The sequence below is a fragment of the Crocuta crocuta genome, unplaced genomic scaffold, assembly GCF_008692635.1.
Source record: "Crocuta crocuta isolate KB4526 unplaced genomic scaffold, BGI_CrCroc_1.0 scaffold118, whole genome shotgun sequence".
NCBI lineage: Eukaryota > Metazoa > Chordata > Mammalia > Carnivora > Hyaenidae > Crocuta > Crocuta crocuta.
Window position 1 is genome coordinate 7,565,824 of NW_027551558.1, and position 13,498 is coordinate 7,579,321.

Genomic DNA, 13,498 nt, shown 5'->3' on the forward strand with positions numbered 1-13,498 from the left:
AGCGAACTCATCCAGTCTCATGTATTTCCTCTTGACTCTCAAATGTATATCTGTAGCATGGATCTCTCTCTTGAACTCCAGACTTGAATGTCCAGCCACCTCCTTTTCATCTTCACTAGGATGTCTAATTGACATCTCAGACTTAGCATTTCCAAACCTGAGTTCTGCTATCTGTTACCCTTCACTCTCCAACACACAAATCTGTTCTTTCAGTCTTCCCATAGCAGCAAATGGAAAGTTTATTCATGGAATTCTTGGCCTAAAACCATGAAGCAATCCGTGATTTCTCTTTTCATATATCCATTTCCAGTCCATTTTGTTCTATCTTCAAAATATACTCAAAAGCAGAGTATTTCTCACAACTTTTGTCGTAACCGTGCTGATATTGAAGGATATGTTTGAGAGGTAGAGAATTCTAAAGGTTGGTAATTATTTTTATTTTAACTCTTTGAGAATCTTTCCAGTATCTTATGACTTGCATTATTTCTGCTGAGTAATCAACTGTCAGCTTATTTTTATAGACTAATATTTTATATTTTGTTAAGTATTCATATCATAGGTTTCATTTTATATGTACAAAAGGCAAAGTATTACAGAGAATCTACATAGGAGTTATGTAATCCAAGTACATTCAGTATAGTTAAAATAATATCCCTATTTTTGTTTTTGTCAGTTGATGGGAAAATTATAAGTTTTGCCCCATGTGTGAATGTGAACTCCACTCACAGGAATTGAGTCCTAAGAACAGTTCAGCACATGTCTATAATATATCTCTAAACGGAGGTTCCATAGTGTTCTAAGCCAAATCAGCCGAAAAGAAATGAATGCATTTCTGTTTGGGTTTAACTACTGATGAAGAAGAAATTCCCAGTGTTTCAAAACCAATACTCATTATTTGTGTTCCTATACTGCTTAATTGAACTTTTCTTTCTAAATAGGTATGTATATTTTAACAGCAGAAGTTCTTCTGTTTGGGTTTCTATGTCAGATAAATCAATAGTAAAAGGTTGGAGTATTTTCAGAGTATTTCCTCAGAGATTTAAAAAAAAAAAGGGGATCTGTGTTTCTGCATCAGTGTATCAAGCATTTCTAGGCCCAAAAATAATTTCCCATATAGTTGAATGATTGATGGAGCTATCAGTTAACAAAATGTTAGTTTGGGCTTTTATGTTCAGTGATTCCAAGACTGGTTCAGTTTGAGTTTGGTTATTTGCTACTAAAGAGATTTCAGTATTAAAATCTATTCTAGGGGGGCCTGGGTGGCTTAATTGGTTAAGCATCTGACTCTTGATTTTGGCTCAGGTCATGATCCTAGGGTTATGGAATCGAACCCCACATTGGGCTCCACCCTGAGCATGGAGCCTGCTTAATATTCTCTCTCTCCCTCTGCCCCTCTCCCCTACCCATGCATTCTCTCTCTCTCTCTCTCTCCCTCTTCCCCTCTCTCAAAAAAGGTAATAAAAAAATAAAAAAAATTTTCTAGATGACATGATAGTCTATGTAGAAAATCCAAAAGAATCAATAAAAAATCTAGAACTAATAAGTGGTTATAACAAGGTTGCAGGATATGAGGTTAATGTACAAAATCAGTTGCTTTTTTTTATACTGGCTATAAAGAAGTAGAATTTAAAGTTGAAAACACAGTACCATTTATATTAGTACATCCCAAAATGAAATACTTAAGCATAAATCTAACATTATGTGTAAAATCTATATGAGGAAAACTATAAAACTAGTGAAAGAAATCAAAGAGGAACTAATAAATTTAAAATATTCAATGTTCATGTATAGGAAAACTTAATAGTTTCAAGATGTCCATTCTTCCCAACCTGTTCTATAGATTGAATAAGTTCAAGTCAGACTTGCAGCAAGTTATTTGTGGATATCAATGAACAGCTTCTTTTTTATTTTCTATTTTTATTAAAAAATTTTTAAAATGTTTACTTATTTTTGAGAGAGAGAGAGAGAGAAACACAGCACGAGCCCGAAGGGGCAGAGAGAGAGGGAGACACAGACTTGGAAGCATTTGAGCTGTCAGCACAGAGCCTGATGCAGGGCTGGAACTCACAAGCTGTGAGATCATTACCTGAGCTGAAGTTGGACACTCAATTGACTGAGCCACCTTGGTGCCCCAATGAACAGATTTTAAAGGTTATATGGAGAGGCAAAAGAATAGGCAACAGAATATTGAAGAAAAACTAAGTTGGAGCATTTACACTACTTGACTTCAAGATTTACTATAAAGCTACAGTAATCAACACAGTGTGGTAATGGTAAAAGAATAGACAAATAGATCAAGAAACAGAACAGAGAGCCCAGAAATAGACCCATGTAAATATAGGCAACTGATTTTTGACAAAGGAGCAAAGGCAATATAATAGGGCAGAGATAGTCTTTTCCACAAATGGTAATGGAACAACTAATATCCACATACCAAATATATATATATAGCAACACAGATATCATACCCTTCAAATTAACTCAACATAGATCATATACCTAAAAGTAAAATGCAAAACTGCAAAACCTCTAGAAGATAACAGGAGAAAAATCTAAATATTCTTGAGTATGTTGATGACTTTTTAGATACAACACCAAAGGCACAATCCATGCAAGAAATAACTGATTAACTGGATATCATTAAAATTAAATACTTATCTGCAAAAGACAATGTCAAGAAAATGAGAAGCCAAGCCACACACTGAGAGAAAATATTTGCCAAAGGCACATCTGGTAAAGAGATGTTATCCAAAACATAAAAAGAACTGTTTAAAAACTCAACAATAAGAAAACAACCCAATTAAAAAACGGGCCAAAGACCTTAGCAGACCTCACCAAAGAAGATATACAGATGGCACATAAGCATATGAAGAGATGTTCCACATCTTAGGTCATCAACAAAATGCAAATTAAAACAACAATGAGATACAATTATATACTTACTAGAATGGACAAAATCTGGATCACTGACAAAAAATGCTGGTGAGGATGTGGATCAACAGAAACTCCTATTCATTGCTCGTAGGAATTCAAAATGGTACAGCCACTTTGACAGTTTGTCAGTTTCTACAAAGCTAAAAACATTCAAGATACAGCACTCCATGGTATTATTTACTCAAAGTAGTTGAATCTTATGTGCACACAGAAACATGGACATGATGTTTATAGCAGCTCTAATTACCCAAACTTGGAAGCAACCAAATTCTATTCTAGGACTAAAGGCATTTGGGAAAAAATATATATATATAGTCTGTTAAAAGTTCTAGGGCACCTGGGTGGCTCCGTTGGTTAAATGTCCGACCTCAGCTCATATCATCATATCGTGGTTCGTGGGTTCTAGGCATGCATTGGGCTCTGTGCTGACACCTCAGAGCTTGGAGCCTTCTTCAATTCTGTGCCTTCCTCTTTCTCTACCCCTCCCCAGCTCATGCTCTATCTCTCTCTCTCAAAAATAAATAAAGTTCTAAATATTTCTTGGAGGAGTTGTAAGAGTCTTTTCTGACATTAGAGTTATAAGAGTCTGCAAAAGAAGCTACTGGCTTTATTTCTAAAGTTTCTATTACTTAAATGTCTGATTTAGGTGTGGGTTTATTGATCAGTGATTTTAAAGGTCTGATTTGAGAACTTCTGATTATGTGTGTAGTTTTCCATTTTGTTTTTCATATTAGATGGATCCCTGTGTTATACAGGGGCATATGGCTATTGTGGAAAAGAGATGGCTACAATGCAATTTAACAGCATAGAAATAGCCACATGTACACTGGAAGATTTTGCCACAATCCTCTGTTTGTCTTTCAGGATTCATCACTATCATATGAATTAATAGGCTTGTTACATTTATGCTTCTGATTTTAGTATGCATTTTATTTAAGATTTTTTTTTTAAAAAAGAATCTCTGTATCCAGTGTGGGGCTCGACCTACAATCCCGAGATCGAGTTGCATACTCTACCAACTGAGCCAGCCAGACACCACTTAGCATGCATTTTAAAATGATTTTTCTCTTTAAATAGGATTCATGTCCATCATGGAGCCCAACACAGGGATTGAGCTCAGGATCCTAAGATCAAGACCTCTGCTGAGTTCCAAGAGTCAGATGCTTAACCAACTGAGCCACCCAGGTGCCTCAGCATGCATTCAAAAAAATTTTTTTTTAAATCTTTTGTTTATTTTTGAGAGAGAGAAAGACAGTGTGATCTTTATTTATTTTTGAGAGAGAGAGTACAGGTGGAGGAGGAACAGAGAGAGAGGGAGACACAGAATCTGAAGGAGACTCCAGGCTCTGACCTATTAGCATAGCCTGACCCGGGGCTTGAACTCACAACCTGAGCCGAAGTCAGACTGAGTCCTCCAGGCACCCCCCGCCCCAGCATGCATTTTTAAATGTTGTTTTACAAGGAAAAAAAGCTAAGACTATAATTTGTCAAGGCATTTGAAAAGATTCTTCAGTTGGACTACAGTAGAATTTCCCTGTATTTTCTTGTTGATTTATTGTACCATTCTGCAGTGTTTTTGTTTTGCTTTCCCCCCAGATGCACGCTGAATAAAAGTAGGAATTAGGATTTTGTAATAGTCAGGTATTGTGCAGAGAATGTTTTGTCTTCGTTGTCCATGGTAGTTCTCTGTCAGAAGCTGAGTTTTTGTAATAGCATCGCTGAAACCCCTTGCTGCTTTGCTCTCATGAGCCAAGGGACACAGTGGTAGCTTTCCTAATGTCTTCCCAGGCAGCCAGAGCGCCCATGGTCAGAGCACTCATAGTAACTATACCCATATCAGCCTATTTTTGATCTGTTGAATACAGGCTGTCTTTTTCCTTTCTGCTTATAAGGTATTCTCTACATGGCTCTTTCTCATCCACTATATGTTCCTAGGTATGTGTGTGTGTGTTTAATTTATCCTTAGGTTTTTAAGATTTTTTCACTTTGTTGCTTGATATTTGTCAGCAGTTTTAGAGAACTCTCCACTGTTTTCATTTCATGTTACTTTTACCCCTTCATACTTTATTCTGAAATTATTTTTACCTTTTAGTTCACTCATTTCCTCTTTGACTGCGGTTGAACTTGCTGTTAAACCTATCAATTGAGTTAATTTTGGTTTTTGCATTTTTCATTTCTGCAATTTATATTTGACACTTTTAAAATATGTATTTTCAAGTCTCTTAAGAAATCTTCAAATCTTGGCTTTTATCTCCAATATATTAAGCATAGCTTTTTTAAAAGTTCTGTTTCTGATAACTCCATTATCTTGATTCTGCATGGTTCTATTTTTATTGGATCTATCCTTGTTATCTTTTGTTTCTCTTATTTTTTCCAGTTATGTAAGGTTGTCTTCTGTGTGTCTGGTTACTTTTGATTGAGCATAGAATACTGAATATGAAAATGTATAGAAATCATTTGAGATCAGGGTATTATTTTCCTCCAGAGAGGATATATAAATATATTTGCTTTTGTCAGAACTGAGATAGTTTGAGAGAAAAAATAAAGATATATATAAATTATACACACACGCACACACACACACACACACACTCTTGTGTTGACTCCTGTTTTTGTACCCTCACTTTTTGAAATTGTCTCAATTGCTACTCAGCTTTTCAGCCTCTTATCTACCTTTCCTTGAGTCAGAGATTTCTTTAGGGGAAAACAGTTATATTCCAAAGCTACCTATTTCTTTCTCTTCTCTTTTCTTCTCAAATCTTGCTCAAGTAATTCTTCACTGCCCAGCTCTCTGCTGCCACCTGCTTCCCAGCTTTTCTAGTTTGTTCTTATTGAAAGCATTGATCTGAACAGTTGAAACTGTTACTAAGTGAAGCAGACATTTTCTATTTTTAATAATCTTAACATTCACTTTTATGTGTTAAACTGGGGCTTTCCATGATTTATCCTCAGTGGACTTTATCAATATGAGTACTTTCATCTTTTTTTTAATTTTGGGGAATTGAAATTCATTATATCTTTCAGTATTTCAGTCTCCCTATTTTTATATCTATTATTTGGGAATACATTTTATCTAGATATTAACTTTTCTACTTCTAACACACTTGTACCTTTTAGCTTTCTTGTTTTTTTTACAACTTTATTAAGGTATAATTGACATACAATATGTGAGCTGACTGTACATACTTAAGTACAATTAAAGAAACATATATATACCTATTAAATTATCCTCATAATCAATATAATGAATATATCTCTAATACACAAAACTTTCCTTGTGTTTCTTTTTATCCTTCCCTGATGCTTTTTCCCACCTGCCACCCTATCCTCAGGAAGCCACTGATCTGCTTTCTGTCATACTTAATTAGCTCAAGTTTTCTGAAATTTTATCTAAATGGAATCATACTCTGTGTACCCTTCTGTTGAGCTGCTTTCACTGACATAATTACTTTGAGATTTATCATATTGTATCAGAAGTCAACTCGTATTTAATGTTGAGTAGTATTCTATTATATTGATATACCAAATGGAATTTTGGTTTGTTTCTACTTTTTGGCTATAACAAATACAGCTACAAATATAAGTCTGTGTGTATATGCATTTCTTTTGAGTAAATACCAGAGATTAGGAAGGTTGAATCATATGGTAGGTATATATTTAACTTTGAAGAAATTGTCAAACTGTTTTCCAAAAATGATTTTAGCATTTTATATGCATAGGGTTCCAATTGCTTTAGATTTTTGTCCACTCTTAATAATATCTGTCTTTTAATTTTAATAATACTGGTAAATGTGTAATATCTTTTTGTGGTTTTAGTTTGCTTTTCCATAATGATTAGTGATGTTGAGCATCTGTTCATTTACCTATTTGCCATACATCTATCTTCTTTAGTGAAGGGTCTATTCAAATATTTAATTTAGTTATCTTTTTGTCATTAACTTATAAAAGTCCTTTATATGGTATAGCTACAAATTCTGTGCGTGTGTGTGTGTGTGTGTGTGTGTGTGTGTGTGTATTTCTTCCAGTGAGTGACTTGCCTTTTTTATTTTGGTAACAGTGAATTTTGATGAGCAAAAAAAGTTTTAAATTTTGACAAAGTACACTTTATTGAAATTATTTTTCATTTATTTCATGTGATTTCTATTTAGGAAATTTTGGCCAAACCTATGGTCATGAAAAATTTATGTTCTTCTAGCAGTTTTATAGTTGCATGCTCTTACATTTAGGTCTGTGGTCCTTTTTGAATTCATTTTTGTGCAAAGTATGAGATAAAAGTGGAAAGTTGAAAAGTTTTTGGTTTTTGTTTGTTTTTTTCCTGGATTTGGGGTTTTTGTTTTTGTGGGTTTTCGTTTTTGTTTGTTTTGTTTTGTTTTTTTTTGGTATATGGATATCCCTTGTTTTTTATTGTGAAGATTATCCATTCACCCATTGAATTGCCTTGATATCTCATGAAAAATCAATTGATCATCTGTGTGTGAATCTATTTCTGTATTCTGTTCTTTTTATTTATTTTTCATCTTTATGCCAGTATCACTGTGTCTTGATAATTGGAGCTTCATAATAGGTCTCAAAATTGGGTACTGTAAGTTTCCCAACTTTGTATTTTTTCAAAGTTGTTTTGGTTGTCCTAGAACCGACACATTTCTCTATAAATTTTAGAATTGCCTTGTCAGTGCCTACAAAATGTTTATTGGGATTTTGAGTAGAATTATGCTGAATCTGTAGATCACTTTTAGAAGAATTGACTATGAACAATATTGAAACTTTTGATCCATAAACACAGAACATCTCTCCATTTATTTAAATTTAAAAAATTTATTTCAGCAGTGTTTTATAATTTTTCAGTGTACAAATAACGTACACCATTTGCCATACTTATACCTAAATATTTCATATTTAGGTATAATGCATGCCTGTTGTTTATCTTCCTTGCCTGATTGCATTGGCTAGAACCTCTGGTATAATGTCGAATAGAAGGATGAGAACAGTCATCTTGTTTTGTGCTTAATCCTAGGAGAAAAGCATTCAGCCTTTCACCATTGTGATGTTAGCTGTAGGTTCTTTGTAGATGCTTGTTATCAGGTTAAGAAAATTCTCTTTTATTCCTAATTTGCTGAGAGTTGTTATGAAGAGTGGATATTGTGATTTTGTCACTTATTCTGCATCTATTGATCTGGTCATATGCATTTTTTCCCCTCTTTTTCAGCCTGTTAATATGGCAAATTGCATTAATTAATTTTAGATTGTAAACCAGCCTTACATTCCTGAGTTAACTCTGAGTTAACTCATGACGTATTACAGATTTTATATATTCTTGAATTTGATTTACTAAAATTTGTTAAAAGTTTTTAGATGTATTTTAGATGTATGTTTATGATTTCTCCCAAAAGCCTTATCATTTAATTTTTTATGTTAGGTCTTTTGTATATGGTGTGATATAGGGGTCAAGATTCATTTGTTCCCCAATGGCAATCCAGTTATTCCAGTACCAATTGTTTCCTTTCTCCACTGGATTGCTTTGATGTATTTGCTGAAAATTAATTTGTCATACAACAGTGGGTATATTTCTGAGCTTTCTCTTTGCTTAATTAATCCGTTTGTTGATCTCTATACTAATGTCAAACTGTCTTGGCTATTATAGTGATTATTGTAATAAGTCTTGGAAGTCAGGTTTGATAAGCCCTGTAACTTTTTATTTAGTATTTTCTATTTAGCCTGTTTTACTTCTTACTGGGAAATTTCCTCAATTTGGTCTTTGAGTTTGCTAACTTATCAGCATTATCCGTTCTGCTATTTACACTATTTCTTTTTTTTCAATATCAACTACTACATTTCTCATACCTGTTACATGTTTTACCCTTGTTTTTTCTTCACATTGTTAATGTTTTCCTTTTTCTTTTAAAATGTTTATTAGCCTAATTTACAATTTTTGATATATTTTATTATATCTGCTACTGCTGGATTCTATAATTAGTATGTTTTGTTGCTTTTGAAGTGGCTGACTTTTTCAAATGTCTTGTGATTTTGTCCTGTGAGAACATTTTATTTATTTATTTATTTATTTATTTATTTACAAATAGTTTATNGGGTACATGTGCTCCTATGCCTCAGCATTTCTGTATCCCTTGGGTAAATTCCTAGCAGTGCTATTGCTGGGTCATAGGGGAGTTCTATTGTTAGTTTCCTGAGGAACCTGCACACTGTTTTCCAGAGGGGCTGTACCAGTTTACATTCCCACCAACAGTGTAGGAGGGTGCCCGTTTCTCCACATCCTCGCCAGCATCTAGAGTTGAGAACATTTTTCCATAGAGATATAAGTTATTGTGTCAGACAGTGCTTTTGGTGGAACATTGATGTAGTTTCATTGAGTTCAGAGTATGGGGGTGGATGAATCTTATGATGGGAGAGACACCATAAAATTGCAGTCACTTTTTGTGTCACATAATACCTGCTTTGTCAGTTTTTTGCTTTTGCCCTCCTGAATAAAGCAGCATTAGAAGGCACTCTTTAACAACTTTGGCTGCATATTGTAATCAATTAAGGAGCTTTAAAAAAAAATAGTGATTCCTAATTCCCACTGTGAGATTTTTACTTAGTTTAGTTGTGCATTCTGAATTTAGGAATTTTGTTTTAATGTTTAAAGTTAAAGTAGTTATAGATTCATGCGAAAAATAAACAGTTTTCATGTCCCTTTAGCCCAGTGCCTCCCAATGCTTACATATTACACAGCTATAGTACCCTATCAAGAGCAAGAAGTTGATACTGGTACAGTGTGTGAGTATAATGTTATTTTGTTACATATACAGATTCATGTAACCACTATCACATTCAAAATACAGAACTATTTCACCACAAAGATATCTCTTGTTCTACCCGTTTATAGTTACACTTTCCCTTCTAAACTCCCCCCAACCCTCCACCCCCCAGATCATCCCTAACTTCTGGCACTCATGAATCTGTTTCTCAACTCTGCAGTTTTGTCATTTCAAGAATGTGGCATAAGTTGAAACACAAACATGTAACTTTTGAGATTGGCTTTTTCATTTAGAATTATGTCATTAAGATTCATCCAAGTTGTTGCATTTTTCAGTAATTCACTCCTTTTTATTATTGCTGAGTAGTATTCCATGTAATGGTTGTTTGAACCACAGTTTGTTGAATCATTCGCCTATTGAGGGACATTTTGATTGTTTCTAGTTTTGGGATGTTACAATAAGATAGACATTATACATTTAATGTAATTATTGATATGTTAGGGTTCAAGTCTCCTATGTTGTATTTTTGTTTTTGTTTCTTCCCTTTTCTTTTCTTCTTTTTAATGTTTATTTTTGAGAGAGAGAGCGCATGAGAGAGAGCACACACAAGTAGGGAGGAGCAGAGGCAGATTCTGGCAGAGGATGTGAATCAGGCTCTGTGCTGACAGCAGAGAGCCTGACATGGGGCTCGAACTCACAAACTGTGAGATCATGACCTGAGTCAAAGTCAGACGAGACACTCAGGCACTTGGTTTTCTTGTCTGTTTTCTTTTTCCTGCCTTTCTGTGGGCTACTTGAACGTTTTTAGAACTCCATTTTAATGTTTCTGTAATACTTTGTAATATCTCTGTATAGATATTTTCTCTGGTTGTTGTACGTATTTCATTGTACATATGTAACTCATCACTGTCTATTGGTGCCACATTTTATGAGTTTAAGTGTAGAAATCTTCACTCCCATTAAGTCTTTTCACCTCCACCATTTTTAATTGTCTTAATACGGATTTTTTTTTGTTCTTCCCAGGACTTATGTTCTTTTAATATTGGTGTTTGTATTTTTCACTGGTGATTCTTTAGTTTAAGATTTCATATATTTTATTAGCCATATTTCTTTGAATATAGTGTTTATTCTTTCCTAGAATTAGATGACTATTGGACCTTCTTGTTCTGTTCTTTAGTCTGTTCTTAGTGTCTTCTGTATTTTTCTGTCTTTTTATCTGTACTCTATTATAGGTAATTTCCTCTGATCTGTTTTTTCTGTACTCTATTATAGGTAATTTCCTCTGATCTTGTCTCTTCAGCTTTGTTTATTTTGTTCTTAAACTTAACTGTTGATACGGTTTCTTTTTAAAAATTTCAATGATTTTATACGTGCAAACATATGATATTAACATTATACGTTATTAATATCATATATTTGCACGTATAGGAGGATTAGGAGGAACTTAACTGAGGACCATGGGGGAGAAGAAGGGGGGATTGGTGGGGGAAAGGGAGAGAGGCAAACCATGAGAGACTCTTGAATGCTGAGAACAAACTGAGGACTGATGGATGTGGGGGGGAGGGGGGAGATGGGCATGGAGGAGGGCACTTGTGGGGATGAGCACTGAGTGTTATATGGAAACCAATCTGACAATAAACTATTTGTAAAAAAAAATTCAATGATTTTAGTTTAATTTCCTCAAGTTCTTATAGGCTGTTTTAAAAATCTAGGGTTTTTTCTTATATATATTCTTCTATGTCTTTGTCATAAACACATATGTTTTTAAGTTTCTATTTGATAATGCTATAATATGAAGTTCTGAGCCCCTAATTTTGTGTTTATTGACTCCGACTGAGTTTGGGTTATTTCTTAATATGCTTTTGAAATTTGGATTGGGAGCTTATTTTCAACAGGCCTTTATCTGAGGTTTAGTTCTGTATCTGGGTTGAGAGTATATCCCTTCAGAGAAATTGTGTGTTTTTCTTCTACCAAGTTTTCTAGATTATATGACCATCCTAGAACCAGATTTCATTTAGGTTTCTTATTTTGATATTGAGAATTCCCAAGAAAGACTTTTATTGTTACTGTTTTCCTGTGGCTAGTAATGATTGACAAGGTGATTTTCTCTAGTTTGACCTTTCCCCTAATGGTGTAGCTCTCACTAGCTTTATGTGGAGGATCTTGGTTCTCATACTCGTGTTGCCGACATCTCTATGTCCTCATCTTCTGTTTCTGAGTTAAAACATAAGACCTTAGGCTACTGAGACAGAGAAATCCCAACCATATATACTATAACATTAGTTCATAGTCTTAGTGTTCTGATTTCTCTTAGAAACTAAGTTTTGCTATACATTTAAAGAGATGTTTCTTACATTTTATTCAGTATGTCTAAGTCTTTTGTGTTGAGAGGACTTTCAGATTACATAGTTTCCATACTGCCAGAAATTATAGTCTGCTTGTTTATTGACTCTGCACTTCAAGGCCAATGCCCACCTACGTCACCCTAGTTTCCTCAACACAGTGCATGGTACACAATAGACACTTAATAAATGCTTGTGGAATGAAATTCTGTTCATTACAAATTTATTAGTAATAGTGAAAAACCAAAATGAACCTAAATGTCTAATAATAGAGGAGTACTTAAATAAATGATTGTATTTACTTAAAAGGAAATGACTATAGCTCATATAATATTTTTCAGCCTGAAAAGGGTGATTTAGAAGGCTGTGTTATAGGACTGAAAAATATTAAAGATTAAGTGTAAATGAAAAAAATCAGGATTTAACTTAAATTTATAGTATAGTAACTTTAAATATACATTGTAAAAAAATACTGAATAGTGAACACTAAAATGCTAATAGTGGCTTTTTATGGATTGGTGAATTGAGGGTTCCTTTTGGATAAAAGTTTGGATAAAAACTTCCTACAATGTAGTTTTATAAAGAAAATACTAAAAAGAAAAATGCGTATCACTGGCCTTACCAATTTTTAGATTTAAATACACTAAAAAGTTGATAAAGCATAAAAATTTCAGAATTAGTTTTATTATTAAAACATTTACAGACTTTTATATGAAAACACAGAAAAAGATCTTTCTGATACTCAGCGACATCTTGCTAAGAAAAAATATGAACTACAGCTTACTCAGGAGAAAATTATGTGCTTGGATGAAAAAATTGGTGAGTTTTTTTCCTTCATATATATATGTGTAATATATATATTTTAAGTCCAGTAGAAAATGTTTTCTTCTTTTCAGTTATCACAGATAAACTTGGAAATAGGCCTATAAATTAAAAGTCTATGAATAAAAAATAATGAAAAATGTGTTTTCCTTTGATAGTAAAAGTTTTTCCTTATATTTAGGACCATAAATACTTAGACAAGGGCATCATATTTTTTCAGTGAAGAAGCAGCTAAACAAAGCTGTGACACTTTGTAAATTTATGATGAACACTTGTAAATTTACAACGTGTGCCATTGTGGCTTGTACGTAGCTGCTGTAATGAAACATGGTACCTCTCTGTATATTACTTTTGGTGGAAAGCATACATATATTAGATATTATTGGCTATTTTCTCACTTGGGGGTCATTGAGAAAATTGTTTTTATAAAGTATCCCATTTATGTTTCTTACCAGGGATCTCTTTGAAAATATGGTCATTAACTTAATCTCCTTATAACTGTAAAGTAAAATTTTGGTCAGGACTGTAAAATTTAAACATTTAAAAATAGAGGATATATTTCTTTTTGAAAGAGAGAAGAGAGAGCACTATCAGTGGGGGAGAGGGGAAGAGGGAGAGAGAGAGAGAGAATCTTTTTTTTTTTTT

The 13,498-nt window shown here is 33.6% G+C and overlaps 1 protein-coding gene across 4 annotated transcripts in view; it reads left to right on the forward strand.

Moving 5' to 3' along the window:
- TSGA10 (testis specific 10) overlaps nucleotides 1–13,498 on the forward strand; it is a 180,452-nt gene that overhangs the window by 44,714 nt on the left and 122,240 nt on the right. For all 4 annotated transcript variants that reach the window (XM_077749265.1, XM_077749263.1, XM_077749266.1 and 1 more), the window contains one exon: nucleotides 12,735–12,850. In XM_077749265.1, coding sequence (XP_077605391.1) covers nucleotides 12,735–12,850 — 116 coding nt within the window. The remainder of the gene's footprint in view (nucleotides 1–12,734; nucleotides 12,851–13,498) is intronic.